Consider the following 27,720-nt stretch of genomic DNA (forward strand, 5'->3'; position numbering starts at 1 on the left):
GTGTAGTGCAACCGAAAGTGGTTGCTACAAAGCACAAGAAAACTAACTACGGTACTCAGAGTGACCATACCGCAATTTTTTTATTTACTTTTTTTACCCAGCATTTCACAAGATTTTGTTTTTTGGGTACCTGTAGCAGCAAGATGTCAGCTCACTCTAGGTAAACCCCATATTATGCTCAATGAATACAAACATTTCGACCTATGAGAATATTGAAAAGTACTCGTTTCCATGATAGTTTGTGTTTTTTGTTTCTATATTGTTTTTTTTAATTAAAGGAGTTATTTTACCATTCAAAGCTAAATAATACACAATGCCCCTTAAAGACAAACTAGTCAGTAGAGGGTGCTAGAATCACACCAACATTATAGAATTTGCTCCTTTTAAAAATATCAAATCTAATAACCTGACATGATACTGCAATAAATGTTACAGCCCTAGTGGTCTATTTTATTAATTTACTATAAGCGCTTTAAAGTATGAGCCAATTTGAGATATTATTTGACATCTTTATGAATCTGGCCTTATTTTTATTATTACAAAATATCTATAACTAAGTCAACTTCCCAAAAGAACCCACAGTAGTCAAAACAGTGTTCTGATTGATGTTGCGTTTGTAAAATGTAAATAAGAAAAAAAATACAACCATTAAATTTCTGACCATTTTGCCCACTGCAAATGCTATCACAGTTGCTCTAGTGTTGGGTTAGTACCAATCACGACTTAACCTTTTTAAAAAGGGGATTCGTTATTGGCCATTGGCGGAGCACAGTGCAAATTAATGTTCTGTAATTGGGCAAGCAAAGTTTTGTTTAAACTTCATCCAAATGAGGCTCTCTCCATAGCATCTCTCTGATGCCAGATCCATATTATTTTGTATGAACGTACATTATGACACGTTCATCATCCATTTTGGCTAGCGGTTGATGGTATTACTCACTAAATGCATAGCTCTCTTCCACAGTGTACAGCTAAATCTATATGACGTCCAGCATATGTACCTGACAACCTGCTGTGACATTCCATCCATGCCTACGTTTTCCGAGGGTGTCTTCCAAGAGAAGGTCAGGCATGATGAGCTTCAGGAATTATGAAAGAAGACTTATGGGTTCAGTGGGACTTGATGGTGAATTAAACAAAACAGTGTGGAGAATTTAATTCAGGATTTCATTAAACAAATTAAAATAAAAAATAAAAAGATTATATTTTAGGTTTGTGATTAACACAATGTCCCTTCAACAAGAAGCATTAGAAAACTGGTTGGGCGGTGTTTATCAAGACATTAGCGTGATTTGAAGCATTAGTCTGTGAACATATTTGAATATTTCTAAAAACAACTTGTTTGCTTTCTCCAAGCTTTCTGGAATTCTCGAGTTATTTGGCAGCCACAAACCATATCATTTAGAATAATGTAAAGAATGCACAAAAATTCGATGTCACAACTATGTCATAACTCAACTAAATACTTGGTTCTATTGAATAGATAACCATGAAGTGTGTTAATTATGACTAAATGACTATAATTATAAAATAATATCTGACTATAGATGCAGTGACGAATTACAAGGCTTGTTGCGGATCCTTGAAAAATCTTAAAAGGCATTGAATGCATTATTCTAAAAAAATACCTTAATTGGCATTAACATGTCTTAAAATTTTTTTTCGAAAGTCTTAAACATGTGAACGCAATAATACAAATTATATTTGTTTGAACTAAAAAGATTTAGTAACATTTATCAATTATCTTTTTTTAAATAATACACTTTTTTACTTTTGTGTCAACATGACCTTAATAAGGGAACTGTCAAAACAGTGATGTGGTTTCTTTTGAGCTTTTTAGAGCAGACCAATGTCTCAATTTTACCTACATTGAACATAGCAACTTCAGCCAGATATGTTTACTTTGGGCCATGGCAAAGTCTACATAGAATGAGAAGTGTCTGTCTGACTCACAATTTTCACCATGGCTTGAAGCTGTGCCAGGTTATGTGTACGATAATCAATGTATTGTGTGCAATAAATATTTGTGTTTTTTGGGTTTGTTTGTTTCAATTGAGTTTACAGTCATCTTTGTCTTATATTTGATTTTAAAAAAAGCACACAAGAGTTTTAAAAAGTCTTCAATTTAAGTTGCCTTTAGCTGTAGGAACCCTGATTATTCTAACCATCATTAAGTTGTATTGACTGCATTTTTTACAATTGTCGGACCACCTGACATTTTGCATTATGCCAGAAACGTTTTATTTCTGAAATGTATTTTAATCGATTGTGGGATAAAAACGTAATAACATCTTTAGGTTTTAGTTTTGAATATTACCATGGAAAATGTGATTAAAACTTCTTCTTAACTTGACAGCTGTATTGATTTTTGTCAAAAAAGGCTAATATAATTTTCATTTTAAAAGTTGCAAAATGTTTTGAGTGAGCAAAATCTAAAAGGAATAATAGTATTGTCTTTTAATTACACACTGATGACACTCAAAGCCAATGGCCCCTATAAAACTTAAATTGTTTTTCAGTAGACCTAAAGGCAACATTCTAGGACAGTTTAGATATGGTTTAGATATCGATTTGAATTATCGGTCATCTGCCTTCTACAGATTATAATCTGTATGGATATCAGTTGCAGAAAAGACAATTCTCCCAGAATTCTCCTTAATGTATACAATACATTAATTCAATATTTTTTGTTTTCTATTACTTCCCTTTTGGTTTCTGTAGCTTCCTCATTTATTTTTCTTTTTTCCATTTTTTCATGTTTTAATTTCCCAAATTTTGTTGACAATGATCAGGAAGCCTTGCTGCTTGTGGCGCATATTCAGAATAAATAAATGGCAACAACAACAAGATTGTAAAGCAATGGCATTTTTCTTTGTTCTTAGATTAACCAGTTCTAACCAATGGTTTTGGGGACCATTCTATGGATTAAAGTCTTCCCTTTTACTAAAACCAACACTACCCAAAATTGACTTTGAATAGCAAAAAGGGCACCAAAAGCATTACCAACATTCTGCAATTACAAAAAAAAAGTATAAGAAAATGAATAAACCCCAACAAAGTTGTAGTTAAGGACATAACATAAACGGATTTTTTTAAATTTGAAAATCAAAAATGGCTTTTGAAATTCTTCTTAGAGAATAAGATGCCATTGCAATACTTCTTCCAAAGACATACTTGGAAAGGTGTCTAACTTGTTGCACTTAAAAGCAAAACCTCCCACAAAACAACACACCCAGTTGTCTTACTTGGATTAATGTCACGATCCCCCTCGCTGGGAGCCGTCATTGCATCGTGAGTAAATTGAACAGATTGCGCATCATAAATTTTGATGCGTTACCTTGAACTTCTCTAGAAGATAAGTCAGCCGTCCTGAGCGGCGGTGTTATAATCGGTAGTGGCCTGTTGCATAACAACTTGTCTAAGCACAATCACGCGTACTCGGACAAGCAGGCGTGGGATGCTTATTACATATCACTGGCTCTATACTCCGTGGAGTAAATATCGCCTGCGCTGGTCACATCCAACCTACCGCGGTCATAAATAAAAGTGGGAGAGGCCTTCTCTGTCAAAAGGGGGGAGGTTTAAATAAATGAGCAAGTAACCCAAGCGGGATACAAGTCATTCCCTGCTTCTTCTATTTGAACACAGCTCAGCCCCAATGAGTGATTTATACCAGTCACAGGTGCAAGGACATGTACTTCAGTCTACTGAAGGTCTGAAGGAGCCACACGGGTGCCTCTAGATCACAAAGCTTAATGAACTCCGGTGACGGCTTACTCCAGAATGCTTGATGCCGGAGAGATCGAGATGGCGGGCCCTTCTGAAGTCATTCATCTTCTTCATCAAGGCTTTGACAAAGATGAGGGGATAAATTATGAAAAATGGACATCGACACGGGCTGATAGATCAATCGAAATATCCAAACTATTGATACAAAACATGTGCTTTGATTGAAACAATACTATTAACCTTAGATTAATGCTTCTCCACCAATTTCCTTAGCAACCCACTTCTCTATGTAGTGCAGCCTTTCTCTCTCTTACCCAACACCCTTAGCCACTCTCTTCATGTATGCCTGAGTGTGTGACTGACAGGCACAGTAAAAGCAACTCTACCTACCTTCCTGCTGCTGCATCTTGCCTGCCATGCAGAAGAGAGAAGCACATCTATGTGCCCAACCCTACTAGATACTAAGAATAAGAGATGTAAAAAAAATGTACTGTAATAATAATAGTACTGTTCCTGAACAAAACCCTTTACATCTGTTGTTACTATGGCAACAGAGCAAATGAGAGACAATTAATACTTTATTTGGATTACTTACTTTAGTAAATATGCAAGGGAAAGTAGAATGTCCATGATGTTGTTATCAATAAGAAGAAAGACAATTAATATTTTATTTCTTTGAATATTTGAAAATTATGACTGCTCTTCTGGTTTTTGATCACTTTTTGAGTCCAGTGCAGAATGTCAATGGAAGCTTTAACTGCTAAAATGTGTTTTTGTTTCCCCATTACTTGGTTTGAATTGTCTCTGACAAAATCAATTTGATTGTTGTAAGAACATATGTTTCCATTGGTAAAAGATCATTTATAATCATACTAGGAACTTTAGTTTATAAGTAGATTGTTTACAATCTGTGGACATTAGTCACCTTTAAATTCAGATCTACATTTTATGTTGATGCAGCACATTTTCAATAACCAACAATATTCTTTTTTACTTGTGTATGACGCCAAGTCCCTCAAACATAGCAGTGACCGAGAGCATCCTACGCTGTCCTCCTCTTAACAAAAATACATTTGTGGCGATAAAAATCGTTGTGTCTGCACATAAATCTCCTTCAACAGAACTTTGACCTGCTTTGTGCAGCTCTAAATTGTAGTCAACTTTGGCAAAGTACCACAGGCGGTCGACTAGAAAAGATGTGTTTTTTTTTAAGTCGAATGGCTTTCTATAAAAAGCATTAAAACATCTGTGATGGACAAAGAGACACTATTGACCATCGCTGAATTATTATTTTGGAAACCATTTATGTAAATTTGTTGTAGTCAATTTTAATGCATTGTGAATAGGTGCACTGCCCTACATCTGAATGATATTCCAAGTTGATAACTCTATAGTTTAGTTGACACGTTAAATAAGAAGAGAAGAAGATGGAAATTGGACTCGACTCCATGGATTTCTAACTTGCAAGGAGAACCGACAGATGAAAAATTCTAACCTGTTCTATGGTCTTTGTTTTTTATTTAATCTCCTAGAATAGAAAACCAAATTGACCCTAAAGGGTGTAGGAGTCACCGAACAGCAACATAATTGGCCGATAGTGACAATGATGTAATAGTCAAAACAACGAACAACAGTGCGTATTGATAGTCAAAATAACAAACTGGCATCCTATGAACTCACCTTTGCAGGGGTCCAATATTAAAAACAGTATAGACTTATCAACTACATCAATACTGCTTGCAGGGTAAGCTTTAATGGTACTAATGCCTACCCTAAAAGGGGTGTAAATAAAAAAAAAACGCAACATGATTAGGTGATAGTGACAATGATCTAAACAGTGCATGTTTGTCAAAACATCGGATCACAGTGGGGTATAATAGTCAAAATAACAAATTGGCATCCTATGCAATCACCTTTGCAGGTATCAAGTATTAAAAAAAACAGAATTACCTTATCACAAGCTTAGCTTTTTTCCTATTTCCCCAGTTAGCTGGTGGTAGCTACAGGCGGAAGATTTTAGCGGCTGTATAATTTTCCCATTGCTATAAAATGTTTGAAATTACTGTACAAAACTGTCTTCTTGAACTGCTTTAGTTATCAGTTTAGCGGTATCATATCTGCGTGTGGTTTATAGCCCATGTTGAAAAACAAATTATTGTGATGCAAACTGTGGATTTGTGTCCATTCCAGTAAGAAATAAATACATACATTTTGCAATAGCGCTTCCGTTGTCCATTACAATTCAAAGCAATGAGATTAAAATCAATCTTCCTCCAGGGGGTTATTTATTCTTTTTTAATATTTTCTAAACATGCACTGAGCTCTTCATGGGCGTCATGGTAGCGTGTTACTCATTTCCTAGAAGATTGCATTTGATTTTTCTCAATCAATTTAGGAGGCATGAGGGAACTAGTTCAGTTTGATGTACGGCCAGCCCCAACTCCCCCACACCGCCCACAGACCTCCATTGCAGCTGAATGGGGTCAAATTCATGGAGGAAAACGTTGGCATACACACAGTCGTTTCTTAGCTCCATTAAAGTTTTAGTAGTTGTGGTTTCTTTGCATGAAGGACCGGGGTGTCTGAGGGCTCTTCTTGTGACCTTGTGCCGGTGCAGACATTTCGCTTCGGGTTATTAAGAAACTTGTATGAGGAACTAGGGGGCAGGTTCTTTATTGAGCTGTAGATAAGCTGTTAAATGTTTCCGCCTGGGACAGGCTGATTATCTGCTTTTGTTATTGGGTGCAATCCTCATATTTAAGGGAACAATACATTGCTTTGTTGCATGCACGTACATGTCGATCTTAAATGCAATAAAATACTCTTCTTTTTTTTTGGAATGGTCTGGGTTGGTATTTGGACTGGATTCAAAGCAGTCATTTTCTTACTTTCACCATTTTCATCCTAGAATAAATTACTCTCCACCACCCCCCTGCCCCCTTTCTCCAGTCTTATGTGATCTGTAGACTGAACACCAATGTTAAAAGTAACATAGAAGCAGCTAGTTGCGGTGAAAGACAGGCTCTTTGAACTCAGTTAGGTGTCGTTAGTACATATTTAATAAAGAAACAATTTAATTTAAAAGTTTTAAGGATACCTCAAACTACGCACCCCATCCTTTGGCTGTTCTTAATAAGGTGTTTTTTAGTACCATATATGATTTTTCTATTGTTGCGCTAAATGTACGACTACTAATTCACAAGTCACTCTTGGTTTGATGGGGTAAACAAAACATTGCCCTCATGCTTACAGAACAATCTACCTTTAAAATAGTTAACTTTATGCATTTCTTAAATATGTTTCATATATAATTATTTTACTTTTTCAATCATTCTTCTGGGTGTTTTATGTCACAAGGAACTTTTTGATAACATATTTTTCAAGTATTAACATAAACACTGTAGTTGAGGTTATTCACATATTGCAGATGGGCGACAATATGTGGCATTATTGCTGTTTGTGGTAATTCTACGGTTCCTCGTTAGTCATTTTTGAGTTGGGAGCACTTTAAGTCCATTAGAGGAGAAGACTGCATTTATTTGGCCTGATTTTGTTAGTTGCTAATCCATCAACAGACGGAAAGTGGGTCAGTGATTGGCGCCAAGCTGGACCTGTGCCCACAAGAGGACAGATGAAAAGCACACACGCATTATGTGCATGTACACAAACGCACATTAATAGAGGAAGCAGGCTAGGCTTTTCACAGGATCCCCGAAGAGGATTAGACACATATGTTCTCATGTGTGCGCGTATACAAGAAGGGCTTAGCATCACTATTGGTGAGCATGATGCCGCGTGCCCACCCTTTTCTCTTGGGGTCGTGTGCATGCCTTCACACCTGCTTGCCTGCTTGCCAATGGGGAATGTGGACATGAAAACGATGCAAGCGACTTCCTAGCAATTTGCAGACTGCACGCTTGCCTTGCCGCTTGTTGCAAATGTGTTTAATGCCTGCCATCATTTTGTTCCACATGCAGATATTTTGTTGTTGTTACACTTCAATATGTGCTTTTGTTTTTTAATGATTTAATTTTTTTTTATTGGGTAAAGTTATAAAAGACCAAAGGTTTTTAACACTGCCTTGAATTTCTATATTTCCTTAAGACACATTATGCATTATTTAGCGCCTCCTAGTGGTAAAATGATTATTTATTAAAAACAATAACATCCATTTGAATTATAGAAAAAATGCGTTACAAAAAACCCCCAAAACATTTAAAATATTTATTGCACCAAAAGCGCCTCCTATTGGTAAATAAAGCCGTTATTAATATTGAATAATTATGATAATGATAACAATACTACTACTACTACTTCTACTACTACTACTACTACCAATAATAATAATAATAACTATAAGAATAATACAAAAACACATGAACAATCGTAAAAATCTGCAGTTGTTTAAATACGTGTAGGTGAAGACATTTTCTTTTTTTTGACATAACATGAAGCCCACGTTGGGGTGCCTACATGATTGTCATTCATCTTGCTGCTAAGGGAACCCCCAAAAACCAAAACTCTTGTGAAAGACCGTGCAGAAATTTTTTTTTCAGTTTGCTCACTTTGAGTTTCCGTAGTTGTATTCTACCTTGTACTTTGTAGCACTCATTTTTAGTTTCACTACACAATACGGCGACATCTAGTTGGTAAATATTACACAATGTCCAATTAAACTCAAAAAATAATAGCACAGATATCTGAAATTCCTACGACTACAGTGAAACTGATTTTTAAAAAGTAGAGGACAATTATTGAATTCAAACTAGCCTTGAACCATATTTATTTTCTGACCGAGCCTGCTATATTTGAGTTTGCAGCACCTCCTGTGCTTTTGGACGGAACAAAATAGCCACAAGTGGGCAAATGAAGAAAAATGAATGGTGGCCTGACAAGGTAAAATTAAATGGCAAACAATTAGAGGTACGATCTTAAGCCCAAACCCGACCCACAATTTGGATCATTCACCGCGCGACACATAGAAATAAAAAACAATGACAGGTGGATAATTTTTTTCTAAAAGATCTTTTTAAAAAATCGCTTACAAATAACATTCCAAAATGCGTTTTTTCTTCAGGCTAGGTCCTTTAAATCAAGCTTATTGGTCGGGCTCAAGCTGGGTCATGCTTTAATACCAGCGGGCCCGGGTCGGGCTGGATTTTCAGGCCCGGTCTTATCCCAACAAATGATCATTAAAAAAAAAAAAGCCCCCCACCCACTATTCGATCTGAACTCATTCCTTCCAATTTCCTTTTGTTGACTTTCTTTGCCTGTGCTATGATTTGGAAGCATTTTCTGTTGTTGTTATTTTGTTTTTCTTTCTACCTGTGTTGTGAGTTTTCTAACCTGAGTTCGTTCTGTTATGGCACCGCCGCAGTCCAGGATGACGCCGCCCCAGGTACCCAGGAGTACATTATGTTACGGCAGGACTCCATCCACTCTGCGGATATAAGGAGTAAAGGGTCCCCCTTTCGTGCTAAGTGTCACGAAATCTTCTGCTGCCCGCTGAAGCAAGCCGTCCTCAAAGAGAACGCTGAGCCCGAAGGTTTGTTCGCACCCGCTCCTTGTTTTCAATTGCTGATGCTCGTATCCGCCTTGCACCCCCACCCTGCAACACACCCTCATACCCTTCTCTCGTATTCTGTGTGAACTGATAGCTCCTTCTCCTCCAGACTCTTTAATCTCTGCCCCAGTTTTTTTTGGAGAGAGAAACTGTTGTTCCTCTCGAGTGTGTTTGCTTCTAAAATGTGTGTGATCGGAATGTTTTACCCATGATTCATTGCACAGAGCATACAAGGTGATGTAGGGACGAACGATACGAAAGCATTTTGACGAAAATCGTCATGTATGTGAAAACAGCATGAATGCATAACACAACTCACTCCGATTTACATTTAAATACTGAGTATTTTAGATTTCTGTTTAAATGTCATTTTCATTTGATTATTTTCATTTTTAAATTTGTTTTTTATTTTAATAGACTGTATTTTTTTGTATTTTGTATTTATTCATTTATTTATATGACTATTTGTGTATTCATTCATTCATTTTTTCATTCATTCATTTATTCAGAACTTCTAACTCAATTTTGGGATAGCACATTTATTATTATGAATGCATAACACACCTCACTTCGATTTACATGTAAATACAGAGCATTTTACATTTAAATTATTCTTTAATTTCATATTTATTTTATTGTTTTCTGTATTTAATTTGATTTAATCTTAATGAGGGTAGCACGGCAGCGCAGTGGTTAGCTCGCGTGCGGCACAGTTCTGATGTCATGAGATCGAACCTCCTGTGTGGAGTTTGCATGTTCTCCCCGTGCTTGTGTGAGTTTCGTCCGGGCACTCCGGTTTCCTCCCACTTTCCAAAAACATGCAATTTAGGTTAATTGGCCGGTCCAAATTGTCCCTAGGTGTGAATGAGCGAGCAAATTGTCCGTCCCTGTGTGCCCTGAAACTGGCTGGCAACTAGTTCAGGGTGTCCCCTGCCCACTGGCCGAAGATAGCTGGGATGGGCTCCAGCGCCCTGCGACCCAACTGAGGATAAGCAGTGCAGATATTGGATGAATGGATGGATAATCTTAATGAATTGCATTTTTTTATTTGTTTATTCTTGATCCATTCACATCTAAAATTACCATGATAAACCTGATAAAAGTGAAGACATGTGGAATGTTTTACACATGCTTTCTTGCAAAGAGCCTGCAGGCTGACTTAGGGACAAGAAATATGAAAGCAATTTGACCGAAATCATCATCATATGAATGCATAAAATACATTGCTCCAATTCGCATTTTAATACTGAGCATTTAAATTAAAATAAATAAGAATAGATATTGCTTTCTTCTCTTTGTTTATTTAAATGAGTTTAATTTCTATAGAAAACAATGTACATTTATTTTTTATTGCTTTGATTTTTTTTTATTAAATCTGATTTTGATGTATTTTAATTATTTATGTATTTTTTAATTGACTTATTTTTTATTAATTCATTTATTTATTTTTCTGGACCTCTTACTCATATTTTTGGGTGCATATGCATAATTGTCATTATTATATATACTTAAATCCGTAAGAAGTGCAGCCTAAAAAACATACAGTGGCTCCATTACATACGAGATTAATTTGTTTTTGGATCAAGCTCGTGTATAGAATGTTATGTATCTCAAACAAATTCTCCCTATAAAAAAACAAAACCAATTGAGTTGTTCCCAGGCTCCTAAAATCATTCAAGTTAACCCTAAATAGATATAAAAAATATCTTCCTGATCACGAACAACACATTCTAAAAATAATTGGGCATTTTGTCTTTATATTGATGAAATTAAATGCACATTTATAAATAACACTCACCATGGAGGAAGTCAGCGGTTGCTGACATTATGAGTCTTAGATGTGAGTGGGTTCTCTGCATGATACACTTCAGTGGCTTTACTTTGTAGTCATAAATGGTATTAGCACACTATACTAAATCTAGACAATCTTTCATGGATTTTTAATGTATGTCCTGTGTGGCATATTATTTGTCCCCAGGTCACCCTGCGGGCACTATGCAAGGAATCATGGGTAAATCATTCCACACTCCACATTTATTTTATATTGATGAAATGAACTACACATTTTATTGGAGGAATTTGGTACTTGCTGACTTTATGAGCAATGTTTCCTCTAAGGTGCGCATGTGCGAGATTCTCAACGCACAATGAAATCCATCCTGTGCACAGAAATGAAGGCTCGAAGTTACAAATTAAATCCACTGGCAAATTCGGCCGGAATTACAGTGGATGCAGGCAAAAACGAGGGTTCCCTCTGCAATGTTTTAAGCGCGGTATTTTGAAGTCAATGTCTGCACGAGATTGAGCAAATGACAGCAAGCGTGCATGTGAGCTCCAATTCTTCGCCACGAGAGATGACGGGGGCTAGAGAGACGAAGGGGGGACGAAGGAGATCGCTTTAAAAAATATATATTATGATTGTATGATGGTTTTATCACTAAGGCAGTAAAACATAGAGAAACAATTGTTTTTTATCTTAATTATCGCCTGCACAGTTAGACTACGTAGCTACGGGACTTTTCTACATACGTGACTACGTTAATGTTACCACGGAAGTTTCAGTCTTTTTTTGGAGAACCAGCTCTTCCGGGTCGCCTCACTAAAACGAGCCGGCTCTTTCGGCACCTAAACGGCTCTTCAGATTGTTTTTATTGCTTACATCCATATATTACAAATTATTATGTAACATAAAAGCAAAATAAGAAAAACAGACCAAAGTGAAAAGAGAAACACAAGAAAAAAGATTAATAAGGGAAAAAGCAAGACAAAACGGGAAGAAAGTAACAAATAAATAGAAAAACGAAATTGGAGAACAAAGGAAGACAAAATAAATAAAAAGCCAGGGTCCCTTTAATTGCTCGTGTGTTACATTCAAATGATTTGCAAAATATATCAAGCCAATCTTTTTGCTAACATTGTACTTCCACTAATAAGTTTGATTCAATACAATTCTCTCTTGTGCAACAATCTAAATAAATCTAAAACATGTTAGTTGTATGTAACAAGAAATTTGTTACCTTATCTTTTTGTGTCTTGTTATAAGATACTTTGTTAAAATCAGAAATTTATTGTAATAGTTGTTGTAAATACTGAAGTAAGCGGGCCGTGCGACCTTTTCATTCTTAAACGAGACATTCAATAAAATTTGAAAAACTAACTATTGTTGAAGGGCAGCACGGCAGCGCAGTGGTAAACACGTGTGCGGCACAGTTCTGAGGTCATGAAATTGAACCGTCCTGTGTGGAGTTTGCGTGTTCTCCCCGTGCTTGCTTGGGTTTCCTCTGGGCACTCCGGTTTCCTCCCACATTCCAAAAACAAGCATGTCAGGTTAATTGGCCGGTTCAAATTGTCCCTAGGAATGAATGATGGAATGAGTTGTCTGTCTCCGTGTGCCCTGCCCTGTCCCCTGCCCACTTCCCGAAGTTAGCTGGGATGGGCTCCAGCACCCCTGCAACCTTGATGAGGATAAGCGGTGCAGATAATTGATGGAACTATCGTTGACGGCAACTCTGAAAAATGTAACTTGAATGTTAGTCAGGTTTTGGACATGTTTGATAATGATTTGGTTGCCACACTTGGGATTGATGTTGCAATGCTCACAGACGTTTTGTGATTGCTGAGACCTGTGAAAGCCCAGAAGGAACATTTATTATGAGTCTTAAATGCGAGTGGGTTCTCTGCATGATACACCGGTAGCTGCTTTAATTTGCAGTCACCATTGGCATTAGCAAACGATACTAAGTTTAGTTGATCTTTCATGGGTTTTTAATGAATGTTCTGTGTGTCATTTTTTCCACAAAAAAGCCCATCTTGTAGAAGGTAAACACTCATTTTGGAATATAACCTTCAGAAATTAATAAAGTGAAGTGCTGTGTAAACACTTTGCTGGCTTTGGTATCTGTATTCGTTGCTCCGCTTACCACACTTGGCCTTCCACTGGTCGCGTCTGTAAATTCTCGTAACTTGGATTTTCTCTCCTATATCTGGCAAGATTTTTGCCTGAAATACATCCTGCATGTCAAGTTTCCCGTGACTCCAGTAACCCATAGATAGTGGGGCAGCTGTATTATTTTCTCTTATCTGGATTGCTTAGCGTTGAATTGTTCGCATGCTACTGTACTTTAGGATCTCTCGGCCTCAATGAAGCCCTCATTTATCATGTAGTTCTCCCAGTTGAGTGCTTCGATTGTACAAATTGCTTTCCTTTGGTTACTTGCGGATATGTAAGATATCAATTGTTGCCTAGCTGGTGTGCTTTCAGCAAAAGTAGCTCATTGAGCGATCTCCTGAGAGGAGGCCCGGCGCCCCTGATGCCAATTGGCCAGTCAACATTATGACAAGACTCGGCTGTATATGCTCACCTAGTAAGCGATGAGCCGGCAGGCTAGCGTAATGGTAATATTTTATTCAGTGGAAGTGTTGCAGCTTCACCTCGATGTGACTGATTTTACAAAGGAGATGGGGGGAGGCTCTTGCATAAGCTGCTCGAGAGGATGTTATCGTGGAGAAAAAGCAAGAGTGGGGCAAGCAATGCAAACACATGCATGCCACGCAACATTCCAATGATTTTTTTATGCGGCAGATTCGGACTACTGTCCTGTTATTGATGACGTCAACATATAAAAGCTACGCATGGGAGCTACAGTCGGAAAAAATAAAGCTCAGCTTTGATTTTCATCTCCTGAATCAACTCAAATAAGTTTCACATTCTTTTTATCATGATTGAATTACTTTCTCTCATTTGACTCACTTTGGTTCAATTGAATTGCATTGTCTTTATTGTCATTGCTATCAATGTTGTGAAACATTGTATGCAACAAGTTTAGACATGGTACTCCAGAGTAAAACATCTACTAAAAAAATGATAATTGTCGATCACAATAAATGGGAAAATAAATTACAAGGTTGTGCCTAGAAAACTATTAATAAAGTTAATGATGCAGTGTAAAACAACAGTGCATCATAATAATAGTGCAATGAAAAGTGCAATAACATTCAGCAGCAACATTTAAAAACACAAAAATCAGTCACAAGGTATATATCTTCAAAGTTTCGTATAAAAGTATATTTTTTTCAGTTTAGCAACAAAATACAACAATAATGAAATACCAAAATAAGTCACAAGATATGTTCTCACATTTTTCTGCGTTCGTTTAGGGCGGTGATGGCCCTGGAATATTTCCTGTGGACCCTCTCCACACAGTATCCATTGATTGGGCCTGGGTTTCTGCTTGCCCTCCAGAAGTCAAGTATGACTTTGTTGGGTTTTGTGGTATTGAGTATTGGTTTGTTTTTCAAACTCCACATCATCAGCATCTTCACCTGCTTCCCTCATGCTGTTTCATCCACGCCAGGTATGAGTCCCACCAAGGTGGTGTCGTCAGTGAACGTCATACTTGTAGTTTGTGGGTGGGTTGGTGAACAGTCCCGTGCATACTGGATGAACAGTAGAGGGCTCATCGCTCATCCCTCAGTGTCAGAGTGGAAGGGACATGACAGGCCAGTTTCACATCTTACGAGAGGTTGAAAGGGTAGTCCATAATCCAGCTGCAGATGGAGGAGAGCCCCAGTTTGGAGAGTTTCTCCATCAGGAGCTCCGGGACAATGTTGTTGAGTGCAAAGCTAATATCCAGGAAGAGCAATTAATTAAATATAACATAAACTACGGACAACAGAGTACATTGGATTATGAGCCGCATGCTCAAATTTAAGAACAAACACAATTTTGTAAATGAGCACATGTTTACTACTACACCGAAACAAAATGTGAATGAGGGCTTCGTTGTGTAAAATGTGAGCCCCATATTTCTGGATGACAGCACCAGAAAAAACAAACTGTGGATAATAGTGCCAGATAACTATAGTATTTTTTATTTTTAAAATTAAGCCAAACTAATATACAGTGTGAGGTCCCTGTTTTAAGTACAACAATTGATATTAAGTTTAGTCATCATTTTGTAGATTTTTGTTGCATTTCTGGAGTAGTATTTTTGTTGTAGACACACAAACGGACAATGGACAAAGTCCGCACCCAAAAAACATGTCTATTAGTAGCCTTTTATGTACTGTTCTTCTGATATTTTGGCCAGTTTTGTTTGGAGGGCCAGATTCAAAAGCCTGATGGGCCACAAGTGGTCCGCAAGCAATAGTTTGCCCATCCCTGGTATAATGACTGGATGCATGGATGAATAAAACGAGAAGTAAATAAGTACTTTCTGATATATGGATAATATTAGGGTGGATTAATTACCACTATAAGATTACCTGGATTAAAATATTGAGAAGATGATTTAAAAGAATGTCAAGGACATACCTAGAAAACTATTAAAATATTAAGTTCTATATGCAGTGCCACATTTCAATATTCTATATGCCTCCACCAGTCAACCCAGGAGATAGGAATCAAGCAGGTTGCACTACTTTGCAGTGAGCGTAATCAAGTTTCCCTGCAGCGGTCAATAAGATCAAATAGTTAATGTGATCCCTCTGCTTTATTCCTCCACTAAGGATCGTAAATGAGAGAATCAGGTTTGGACCTGTGGCGCCACAGAGGAGTCGCAGCGGTATCAAAAACACAGAGAAACTCAAGGGCGCCACTCTGACCCCTTGTCTTTGTCAGAAATGGCAATCGTTTTGGGTTCGAGGCGAATCTCTGTCACCTCCTCTGAATCTTTCGTCCTTCCTCGAGAGTTACGTTTATCATGCGCCGACTACCCATAGCTGAGCCAAAACGGCATGCTCGAGGTGACATATCTGTGTAAATAGCGCATCCATAATGCAGGCGACTTGCAGACTTTGTGTTTACACTTGTGTGTGCTGCGATTTGGAAATATAAACCAAATATTTTCAGTCCAGGTGCTAAGAGAGGAAAAAAAAACACTTCTGCTTTCATGCTCAATCCTTTTTACAGGTGTGCTTTTAACATATAAGTTGCAATTAAAATTATAATATTCACATGGGCATTTTTTTAAAAGCTTGAGTCTGTTTTTATAGAAGGTTAAGGGGTAGGAACTGTAGAACCACCTGCTGGTTATCTGTGCACATTCTGTCAGTTGACAAGCCTATTTTCGTTTTCACTCCGGTTTGCATTTAGGTTAACCTGCCTATTTTGGTTGGTTTCTGTAAAAATTTACCATAAGCAGTGACTCAAGAGGAGGTTCATGTTTAGTGAGGCACAGTCAGATTTACAAATAAATGAACCTACATCTTGTCCATCATTAGATTGGCGGAGCAAGGTAGCGATATATACACGGTAACAGAGACAGAAACATTTGTGTGTCTTACTTTATCTTATAAATAAAGCCTATGCAATGCTCCTTAAAAAAAAATAACTTAAAAAAAACCTGTGCAACAAGAACAGGAATACTCGATGGTTTGATTTGCTGTTACTTTGTAATACTATAACTAATTCTATTGTTTGGGGCTGAATTGTGCACAACCTTAAAAATCATAGGTCTCACTATTACCCTCTGGCACGAGGCAAGAAAATTGCGTGCCTCACTCTGGAGACCCCCAGCACAGTAATTTGTTACATAATGCTCCATTTACATAGATGCATCAATAGATAGGTAGTCCTCTGAAATGAAAAAAATAAGTCCAGGCAAACATTAAAAAATATTGAATGGTTTGACATGCTGTTAGCTTGCTAATACTGTCACTAATTATGTTGTATGGAGCTGAGGTATGTACCAAATCAGAACCCTTAGTTTCACTTTCGCGCTCCATGAGGCAAGAGAATTGTGTGCTTTACTCTGCATCTGCAGACGCTCAGCACAGTAATAAGTTCCATACTAATTCCAGCATATTATTGTTTTTGTCGTTGTTGTTGTCATCTGTTCTAAATATGCAGTACAAGTAGTGGAAGTCTTCCTGATTGTTGTCAAACATTTCTCAAAACAAAAACAGGAAGAAAAAATAAGAGGCAGCTACATATACCAGAAAACAAGGAAGAAAAAAAAAATAATATAATGTTAAAATACAGTAATTTTGGAAAAGAAACCCCCAAATTATGAAGTTAAATAAAAAATAACACGGAATAAATACAACCATTTAAGAGTTTAATTTTATATTTCCATGCGGACATGTTAGGCACGGCCTCAAATGTCTCTCATTTTAATACGTCACTGGCTGTTTGCATGAAACATATAAATGCACTTTCTTTAAAAGCCTTACACGCTACAATTAGTTGATAAGAAGCTTGGATTGTACCCATTTTTTTTACCCATTACAAGAGCCAAACACCTTATATTAGGTATTTCCTAAACTCAGATTGAGGTAAAACCAATTCCAAACTCATTTTGAATAAGGATAGTTGAGACGACAGTTTCCCATAAAGACAGATTGTCTTTAGGCACCTGCGCTTCTCATCTTTTACTTGACACTCTACAGCAATTAGTCCCAGAGAAAATCACTCATCTGCTGCTCAGTCAGGCACAAGATCGTGCACAGGCGTGCGCAGCAAGTGAGGCCTGTCGCTATTCATATGCCGCACTTGCAACAAAAATGTTGACGGCAATTAAAAGCAAAGCCGGAGGTGCCAAAAAACCAAATGCTCCTCAACATAGCTTGCTGATGAGCTGCAGATGTGTTGAATGAACGACCATATTGTCATGAGGACAGGTTTTTACCACCCCTTATACGACTCAATGCTTTGAAATAAAAGCCAATCAAATGACAATTACAACTTTATCTCAAAAAATTAGTGCATTCCTGCTATTTGTTCAAACTTTTAACTGTCTTTTTATGGAAAAATACCCGCAAAAAAGAACATTTAGATTTGATAAAAAAACTACAGCCCATGGACCTCAGGCTTTTTAATCTGGCCCGAGGAATAAAAATGATAAAAAGAAAAATAATTTTGGTACAACAAAAATAAATGAATAATTTGTGCCGGGCAGCACAGTGGGACAGTGGTTAGCGCTTGTACGGCATAGTTCTGAGTTCATGAGATCGAATCTTACTCTGTGGAGTTTGCATGTTCTCCCCTTGTTTGCGTGGGTTTCCTCTGGGCACTCCGGTTTCCCCCCACATTCCAAAAACAAGCTTGTCAGGTTAAATGGCCGATCCAAATTGTCTCTAGGTGTGAATGAGCGAGTGAGTTGTCTGTCTCTATATGCCTTGTGCTGGCAACCAGTTCAGGGTGACCCCTGCTCACTGCCCGAAGACAGCTTGAATGGGTTCCGGCACCCCCGCAACCCTACTGAAGATAAGCGGATAATGGATGGATGGATAATTGGTGCAAGTCTTGTTCCTAATGTCCCTTTGTCTGTGTGTCCCACCGTACAAAAATATATATTTGATATGATGAATTACAAAATAGAGAGAAATGCTGGGAAAATGGAGAACATGCTGAAAAAAGTGATGAAAACAAACAAGGAGCTGGAGGATATGGGCAAAGAAGTGATAGAAATTAAGAAAGACTTCATGGCACTTGTAAACAATGTGGAGAAAATGAAGAACAAACTTGGGAAAATAAAAGAGGTAATCAAGCCATATCGACAGAGTATCAAATAAAATCATCAACTACACAAAGATATGGAAGAGAAGATTGATATACAACAACATGAGGCAAATGATTTTAAACAATGTGTTCATCTCAATGGTTTAATCCTTACAGGACTAAAAGTTCAGCAGCGCGCTAGAAATACTTACGCAACCCAAAACATGGATATAGTGGCTTAACAGGTGATTTCTCAACTACAAAATTTCATCATAACAGTAAATGAGGACCTTGTTGATCTCTTGAATCATTTTCTTTCTCTTGTATCAGCTTCACCATCAGTTTTGTTACAGGTTTACAACTCACTGGAGAAGCATGTTATTTTGAAGCAATGTCCTAAATTAAAGGCCAAAAAGTCTACATTAGGACAAATCTCACAAAAATGAATGCTAAAAATGCCTGGAGCATGTCAAATAATGGTAACGGACTGATAAAAAGCACCTAGATGAAAAATTGTAAAGTTTTTAATAAAACATAAGTCTTCCAGATCAGACGAAAACATGGCTGATCAAGATGATTGAAGACCTGTAAAAACTCATAAAAACTGAACACACGTTACGTTAGAATACCTTTTTTTCCCCCTTCTTTTTCACCTTTTCTTTATTCTTTTTGCTTTTCTTTCTACATTTTTGTGAGTATGTCAATTGATTTCTCACATTTTTTTTTACTATGGCTCCTCTACAATATGAATTCATTCCTGGATTAGGCTCGTATCTAGAATTTCTCGGACAAACTTTCCCAATGAGAAATAACTGAAAACCATATAATCCATTACGGACATTAAGTAGCTATAGAACCCATCTTCCTTAAGGGGCCGGTCACACAGATATTTGCGGCTGAATCACGGCCAGAAATTTCTGCCTTTGAGGCGGACGCTATTGGACGCATTGAGATCGCCATTCAGACGAAATACAGCGGTGCTTAACACGAGGTCGGAAATTCGCGCGCGGGTGGCAGCGCGAAAGAGTTTTGCGCTGCTCAATTCTTCAGAGCGCGGGTACACAGCCTTTCACGAGCGTATTGTGGCTGAACCACGGCCAGAAATTTCTGGCTGTGAAGCAGATGCTGTTGGGCGCTGTTGGACGTTTTGAGACCGCCATATAGACGAGATAGAGCAGTGCTTTACTCGCGGTCGGAAATTTTCACGTGGTTGGCCGCGCTCAAAACTTTTGAGCTGCTCAAAAGTTTGAGCACGTGTTAAACCGCGTGCCGCACACGTGGTCAACACGAGGTAATGACGCGGAAATGACGCGGAACGACGTGCTCTGGCTGCGGCCAGGGCGTGGTTACACATGGGTAGGACGGGAAATTTCAGCGGGTAATCGTGGGTGGAGCATGGTAATAGCATGTTCTGCGCCTGTATCGCGGTGTTATTACGTGAAATTAGCGTGTTACGCGTGTGACGGTCAAACGCCTTTCTCCGCGTATAAACAGAGCGAATGCCGAGCACACGTCAGTTGTGCTCGAGACGTCAAGGGGGTGAACATGGATCCCCGTCAGCGTAGTGACCTCGTCTTAATCCATTTTTATTTCTTGACATTTCTTTTCAAGATAATAAAATAAAAATGATGCCATAGCTTGAAATCTTGATCTTCACGGGACTGTGTCTTGTGCGGTTATGATTTCTACAGCCCGGTGCCGAGATTTGCATCCCCTCGCTACTACAACCACTTTGACCTTGTTTTATCTCACTTTTAGGGAATGTAATGGCGAACATATAACCAAAACCACTTCGTCTTGCATTTGTTGGAAATGTAATACAACTTAAACCATTCCGTCTTTGTTTTTGTTGTGAACGTAATCGAACGGTAAATCCTCCCCCCCTCGCGTGAACGCGCATTCTGCTGCGCTTCCAACGAAAACGATCGTATTCTATATAAAACGCTTATTAAAACTATAAAGCGAGCTAATTATAACAATTGGGAGATCCTAGTCTATATAACGCGTTTATTTAAACAATAAAGCGCGATCGTATTCTACAAATTGCGTTTGTTAACGCGGATGCAAAAGTCACCAATGTCAATGTACGCTTCCCACAAAAGCGATCGCAGCAGAATGCGCGTTCATGCGAGGGGGGGGGGGTTGGATGTGTTGCGTAGGAGTCGGATTTGGGCACAACACCGGCTCGGGAGCTTTTATACCCGTGGTCCACACGAGAAAATGACGCAGAAATGACGCGATGAGGAAGCGGAACAGTCGCCGGCGTGTTTTGCGGGCATACCACCGATGAACAGCGGGTTGGCCAATTTTGCGCATTTTCCATCGCGGGCAACCACGGGCTAAAAAAACCCGCAAAATTTTAGCCGTGATTCAGCCGCAAATGTCTGTGTGACCGGCCCCTAACATATAAAAATAGTAATATGATCTAAAAAATACAGTAATAAGATAAATTCGATGATTTTGCCCAAATGAAATGTGAGCTTATAATGCCCGGTGTATGCCTGGTGTAGGGGGAGTGAGGGAGCATGAGAGAGTGTTGATGATACATTAGCAATGCAATAAAAAAAAGAAAAAAACAAAGCAGGTGCTTGGGATCAGTTCTTTATGGCAGGATACACACGTGCTAACTGGGACGAGCTGATGCTGGTGGTAAGCAATCTGAAGCACTAAGCTACTGGTTATAGAGTCTCGAAATTCTCCTAACTTGGATTTTCCTTTGTAAGATTTTCGCTCGAAAGACATCTCTTATCTCGTGTTATGTTGAATTTTTGTTTAAACTGAAACCAGACTTTTTTTGTTGTTATTGTTTTTTTACTTTAAGGTAAAGCCGGAACACGCAGAACCATTTTTGAAGTTGGATGTCGTCAATTTCTTTGGCCCGACTGGACTCCTTCAGTGCACATTTGAAGGCAGCGGCCTTGACACTGATTGTTTGTTTACTCGCAGGCTAATAGTGCTTAATTGTCTGGAACTTGTCCAGGCTGCCGTGTGCTTGATTTTGCCAACTCGCTGTCGACAAAGTGATCTGTGGGGGAATCTATTTTCTCTTCCACGCTCACAGCTTCTCAGGAACGAAGTGAAACAAACGTGTAATTTATGAGCCCATCAGGAGGACGTCTGTTGTTGATGTGCACCTGGCTTATATTTTTAACTTCACAGTCCTGTGGCTAGTTGTAATAAGACTTGACAATTGCGTGCAATAGAGATCTAGCAATGATTATTTATATTATTTATTTAAACGTATCTGTTGTGAGGCCCTTCTTATATTCCAAACACATCCTCTAGGTGTGATTTAAGGTGGAAAAAAACAATCCTTTTTTTTTTTGCAGAACCCAAAATTCTTTAGTTTCCATGCACATTCTAGCCGAAGGGTCATCAACCTGCAACTCTAGTGACATAAATGTAACTGTAGCACTGCCCTAGTGGCTCCCTGGGGCTTTTACAGAATGTTGAAAATGGAAAAAGGTGGTGGGGTGGGGTTATATTTTTCTCATTTTGTGTTTTATTTGTGAGGGTTTTTTTCTTTACGACACAAACATTGTTAACATTTTCCACTGCTTTAAACAGCATTTCATTGCATACTTGGAGGTTAAGTAGTGTATTTATGTTGTATAACATGAGGCTCACGTAGAGGGAGCTGACATCATTGTCGGCTATCTTGCTACTGAGGGTACATCCAAAAATGAAAAAGGAAAAAGGAAAGGAAAAATTGTCTAAAAGTCTCAGTAGTTTGTTTTCTTCCTTGTGCTTTGTAGCCATGGTTTTTAGTTGCACTCTCCCATTCAGTAACATAAATATGGTTGAATATTACTAAGTGCCCCTTTAAGCTTTATCTTAAGACTGGTGACTAAATCCAGCATGAGCGCAGCAGTTCTATTCTAGCATTGGAAATCCTCAATGGAGCTCACGTGTTGCCATCTTGTCAATTATTCATTTGCTTTTGCTGGCTCATTAAAAGCCTACTGTGATCAAGGTCATTTGCAATCCACGTGTCAGGACAATGGAGAGCTTTCAAAATAAACACTGCAGTATGATAACGAAATGCTCATTCTTAAAGTGTCAAGTGCGAGCCGGCTGCTCACAGCACGCCGTGGGCTTCGGTTAGGGTCGTGCAGAGCGTGCCACAGTTTCCCGCCACGGGTGTTAAATGAGACCCGGCACTAGTCCGTCATCCGGCCCACGTGACGTGACCTTCAGTACACAGCCACTTTTACAATTGAGGACCAATCCTTCTATACGTGGAAATACATGTAGAAATACTTACAAATGTGTGCCATATAAACAAATGAACAGACAAATAAATCAAGTTGTAGTGTCATCGAAAATACACCAAGCTAAACCACCAAAGAAGCACTGTTAGCACAGAGGACTTGTAATTGACCTATGGCTAAGCCTCGCCTTATTTACTCATTGGAACAAACATTCGACATTCTCCTGAGAGCGCTATGGTAAGTGCCACAGTAAGAGGCATTTCGAACGAGGCAACTGATGCTTTTCTCAAAGTCACCTGAAGGGCCTCAACTATAAATTCCGGGTTATATAAATGCTTTAATTGTCTAGTAAACTAGGCGTTGTGATTGCTACTAGCTTTTATTAATCCAAAAATAGCTTGGAGCTCAGTGTTAGCAGTGTTTTTACTTATGTATGATTTCCAAAGTACACAATATAGCACATAACAGGCCACTGAATTCCCAGTCAACAAAGTAACGTGAACTAGAATGCGGCCAAGAGCTAACGCAAGCAAACGTCAGCCGAACATTAGAGAAGTTATAAAATAATTTGTCTTTCTTTCCAGCAAAGTAACAAAAAGTTGCCCCAAATGCTATGTTGACTTACCTTAGAACAGATGTATACGTCTTTATTTTCCACGTTGAGTTGATGCTGTGGAAGACCACATACCGGTAACTTTCTCCGATTTCAATTTGGAAATGGGTAAAAAATACACACCATTATCCAGCCTCTCAGGATACCTTGTATCAGACTTGCATGTACCCTCTCACACTGTTTCACCATTTTTTAAATGTAAAAAAAAAAAACACACACAAAAATGACTCCATAGATTTTTCAAATTCACGTAATATACGTGCACTGCGGTTTGAGGTTAGGGTTAACCCATAGGTCAATTACATTTTTAATTCCTTCTTTGGATGATGAAAACTGCAAAAGTACATTACATTGCATTGATAGTTCAAAAAGTTCACAAAAATAAAGTACATAAACGTTATATCTGTCTGAATTATTACAAGATATAGTTGTTAAGACATTTAATAAACACTTTTAGAAACTTACAGCATTGCCTTGTTAATCCTTCAAAATGGATGGATATTGATTGGACATGCAACCGTCCTCTAAGTCATTATTGGACATGCAACCGTCCTCTAAGCCATTATTTGAGACTAATGATGACAACCAGATCGCAGAACCTGTAGCGTTGCCGAAAACCTGGATGTAGTATTATTTCACCTTATTTTTTCCGTTTAGATTAAAATAAACATATCCATGTCGAACACTTGTGCATTAACTGACGTCCGTTTTAAGAAAAAGAAGCCTGCTTTTGTGGGGAAGATTTAAAAATAAAAATTTGAATAATTTTGTAGGATTGGTGCTTTTTAGTTATTGTACGTCCCTTAGGAAACAGGAATGAAAAAAAAAAGACGCACCTGCTAACAGATTGTTTCTGTTTTCATGACAGACAGAGATTAGCAAAAAAATCACAATGATTGCTCGTTACTTTTCATTATTCTTACTAAGTAGCGGATCAAGTAAAATGAAATGCAAATAAGTAAGATTGACCGCCAATTCTCAGTATCCCACAAATACTAGCCAATGCCAGACTGTCAATGTGTGCTTGTTTGAATTCAGAACTGCCATTTATTTTGATCTATTGCGAATTAGAATAAACTAATCCCATTCATAGTCACTTTACTGATGCTTAGTGTAAAGTTTGAAGTCAAATATGGACAATTCATCAACGGTTTATATGGTAATGCTGAAGATATTGATGGCCTTCATTAATATTGAGCAGCCATTCTTCTAAATTATTGATTGTGTTTGAAATCCTATCCGAAGGGATTTCTTATGATGTAGTTAGTTTTGGCTTGGCGAAAGATATTAGCATTGTTTGAAAAAAAAAAAATCAATATTTGCGCCCATTTTCTAAAATGGTAGGCCCAAAAATATAACTAAATGAACATGTATTATTTTGACGCAGAGATCCTTTGAACTAGTGACATTTAGTCACTGGAGGCAGATGAGCCTGCGCCTCATTTGTCATCATGAAAATATTAAGTTAAAACATATTAAATGAGTTGTCACTCATTCAACATCACAGTTTTTCGATGTACTCTTTCAAAATAACTGAATCTTCACATTGTATTCTGAATATTGTATATACAATTGGTACGCAACATAAAACTATGCGGAGTGCCTTCAGTTGCAGATTGAGGCGCGCAACTCTCGTTCCTCATTGCAGATGGTAAGAGTGAGATTAAGGATTCGGAATTAAAGCATCTATTGATGCTTTTATTCAAAAGGAGCAGCGCATAGAGTTCATTTATAAGTTAAGGTAGGACTGTAAAATGTTATTTGTTTTCTATGCTACCGTTGATGTAGGCTCATTTGTTTATAAATCCGCCTTTGCAGACACAAACCTCATTGCCGGTCACTAGATTTAAACTCATAGACTGTTTAAGAATAGAGGGACTGAATTGAACACATTAACACATATGATTGATTGATTAATCAACCAAATGATCCACAGATTATTCCAAAATAAAATACAGTTTTGCTTTCCGAAGGAAAAGAAACACTGAACACTTGGGGGGTAACTTTGTGCATTCTTGTAAAAAAAAAAAAAAAGAACTGGGAATAAAAAGGTTGAATGTTCCAAGAGTTTGTCAAACCTATTATTATTTTTTACATTCTGTAAAATGATCCTAATCACAAATAGCCTACTGCTTGCATCCTATCATAGCCTGCATCATTTTGGTATTTTTTGCCGTTTCAAAATTAAACCTGGCCCTAGGTCGCGTTGATGAATTGTAATTTCTGAACATGGCGCGAGCATTTTGGTATTCATTCAAAAAGAGGTATGTATGTTCAGTTTCATTATCAAGGTCGGTATGTTTTCATGCTCATAACCCTGCCGGCAACCGTTGAAATGTCTGGGTTAATGCAGCTAGAGGCTGTCAGATCTTATTGACAGATGTGCGCCATATTCTTCTTCTGTCATTATTTTCACACTTTTCCTCTCACATGAATATTAAAAAAATGTGAATGGGCGACTCAGTCATAAGCTAAAATTGTTAACAAATGGGCGCTTTTCATGACAATCAGCATTTCATCGGCGTCATCATCCAAATGTAAAAAAAATTCTGCACCCGTGTGTGCAAACATGCGTAAGCTGATGGTGTTTTGTCGCGTGTCGGCGGCTCGTGTGACGCAAAGGGGACAATAGATGATCTTTTGCAAAACATCCTCACTATTCTAATCATCATCACTCTCGTGAAACTGCCATTTCTAATCTACTTGAATGCCAGGGCGTCGCCCGTGACGTTCTAATTTCGACGCATATATCATGGCATCCAGGAACGGTGCTCTCTCTGTCTTCTTCCCCTGCGGAAATGGGACAGCTTGTATCTGACCTTTTCGACAGGAAAACACGAAATGCCCTCGCTTACCCCTCTGAGCTTGGGCCTCAGGAACGTGAAGGATCGTCTCTCTATCATGACGTAGCTGCTTTTAGGGCCTCATGGAATGGGAAGAGCCCATAGGGAACAGAGGACATTGTGTAATTACCCGCCTCTGGTCAAAGAAAGATATGGAGCTTGTGAAGGCCTCAGTGGAGCAGACATGCTGGATTGTAATTCTAAATTGTGCTTGCAGGGTTTTCTTCTTGTAAAGCGACTACTCGGAGACTAAAATAACTTCAATACCAACAAGATGATATGCAGTCTGTGGAGGCGGCTCAGGCTGTGCCTCACTTGTCATTATAGAATTTAAAAAATATATCCCAAATTTGGGATTTGCTTTTTCAAATTCACGTAATATTCACATTACATTTTAAATGTTATTTATACAATTAGTATGTAACTTATTACTGCGGATGAACCTATATCTTATTCATAATTATATTGGCGGAGCAAGAAAGGAATTTATAAACTCATAAATTAAGTCAATGCGCTCGTCCTTTTAAATAAAAGCCAAGATAGGTAATCCTTTTATTATGAAAAAAAAAATCTGGAAAAAAAGACTGGATGGCTTGACTTGCTGTTAGCCTGCTAATGCTATTTTTATTCTATTGATTGGAGTTTTAACACTGAAAAAATGGGTCATAGGTGACACTGTACTAAACCTATATTACTGGATGGATGAGCTGTAAAACTGAAAAAGAAATTAGTCCCCGCAAAGACCCCCCACAAACAAACCCTAAAAAAATATATTATACATATATATATATATATATATATATATATATATATATATATATATATATATATATATATATATATATATATATATATACAAAAATATTCTACGCTTCCATCAGGAGCGGACTGGCACCATTTCCCTTTTGCACGTTTAGAAAAACTACTTTCGTTCCGCTTTGATAGGGAACATTTGGCCCATGTTTTTTAACGTTGGCCTCAGAATGACTCGTTATGCTAACGTCTCCGCTATATCAATTTTTCCTCTTACAAAGAGAAATGTTTCGCACCAGCCCAAAAATTGATAATTAGGAAGAAAACACGTGTATAAGTCGTACTCAGAGTATGCTCTGGCTGCGGCTGCACCGACTCGCTACAACGGGTCAGGTGTATCGACATTTCGTTCTGTGTACATTGTTACAAAGAATGACAATACAAAGGAAATTATTATTATTATTATTATTATTATTATAAGTAACATTTTTGGTGGAAATGTATTTGAGAAAATCCAACACCTAAAACATACATGGCTTCTTGAACGGCTATTTGAAATAAAGATAAAA

General features: G+C 38.0%; 1 protein-coding gene across 2 annotated transcripts in view; it reads left to right on the forward strand.

The window, feature by feature from the left end:
• The window catches only part of fgf13a (fibroblast growth factor 13a), a 128,083-nt gene that overhangs the window by 46,530 nt on the left and 53,833 nt on the right, over positions 1-27,720 (forward strand). The window contains exon 3 of one of the 2 annotated variants that reach the window (XM_088344754.1): positions 9,107-9,274. The exons of the other annotated variant lie outside the window; for it this stretch is intronic. Coding sequence (XP_088200880.1) covers positions 9,107-9,274 — 168 coding nt within the window. The remainder of the gene's footprint in view (positions 1-9,106; positions 9,275-27,720) is intronic. 2 annotated transcript variants of the gene reach the window in all.

The sequence above is a fragment of the Urocampus carinirostris genome, chromosome 9, assembly GCF_059441175.1.
Source record: "Urocampus carinirostris isolate Australia breed hairy pipefish chromosome 9, RoL_Ucar_1.0, whole genome shotgun sequence".
Taxonomy (NCBI): Eukaryota; Metazoa; Chordata; class Actinopteri; order Syngnathiformes; family Syngnathidae; genus Urocampus; species Urocampus carinirostris.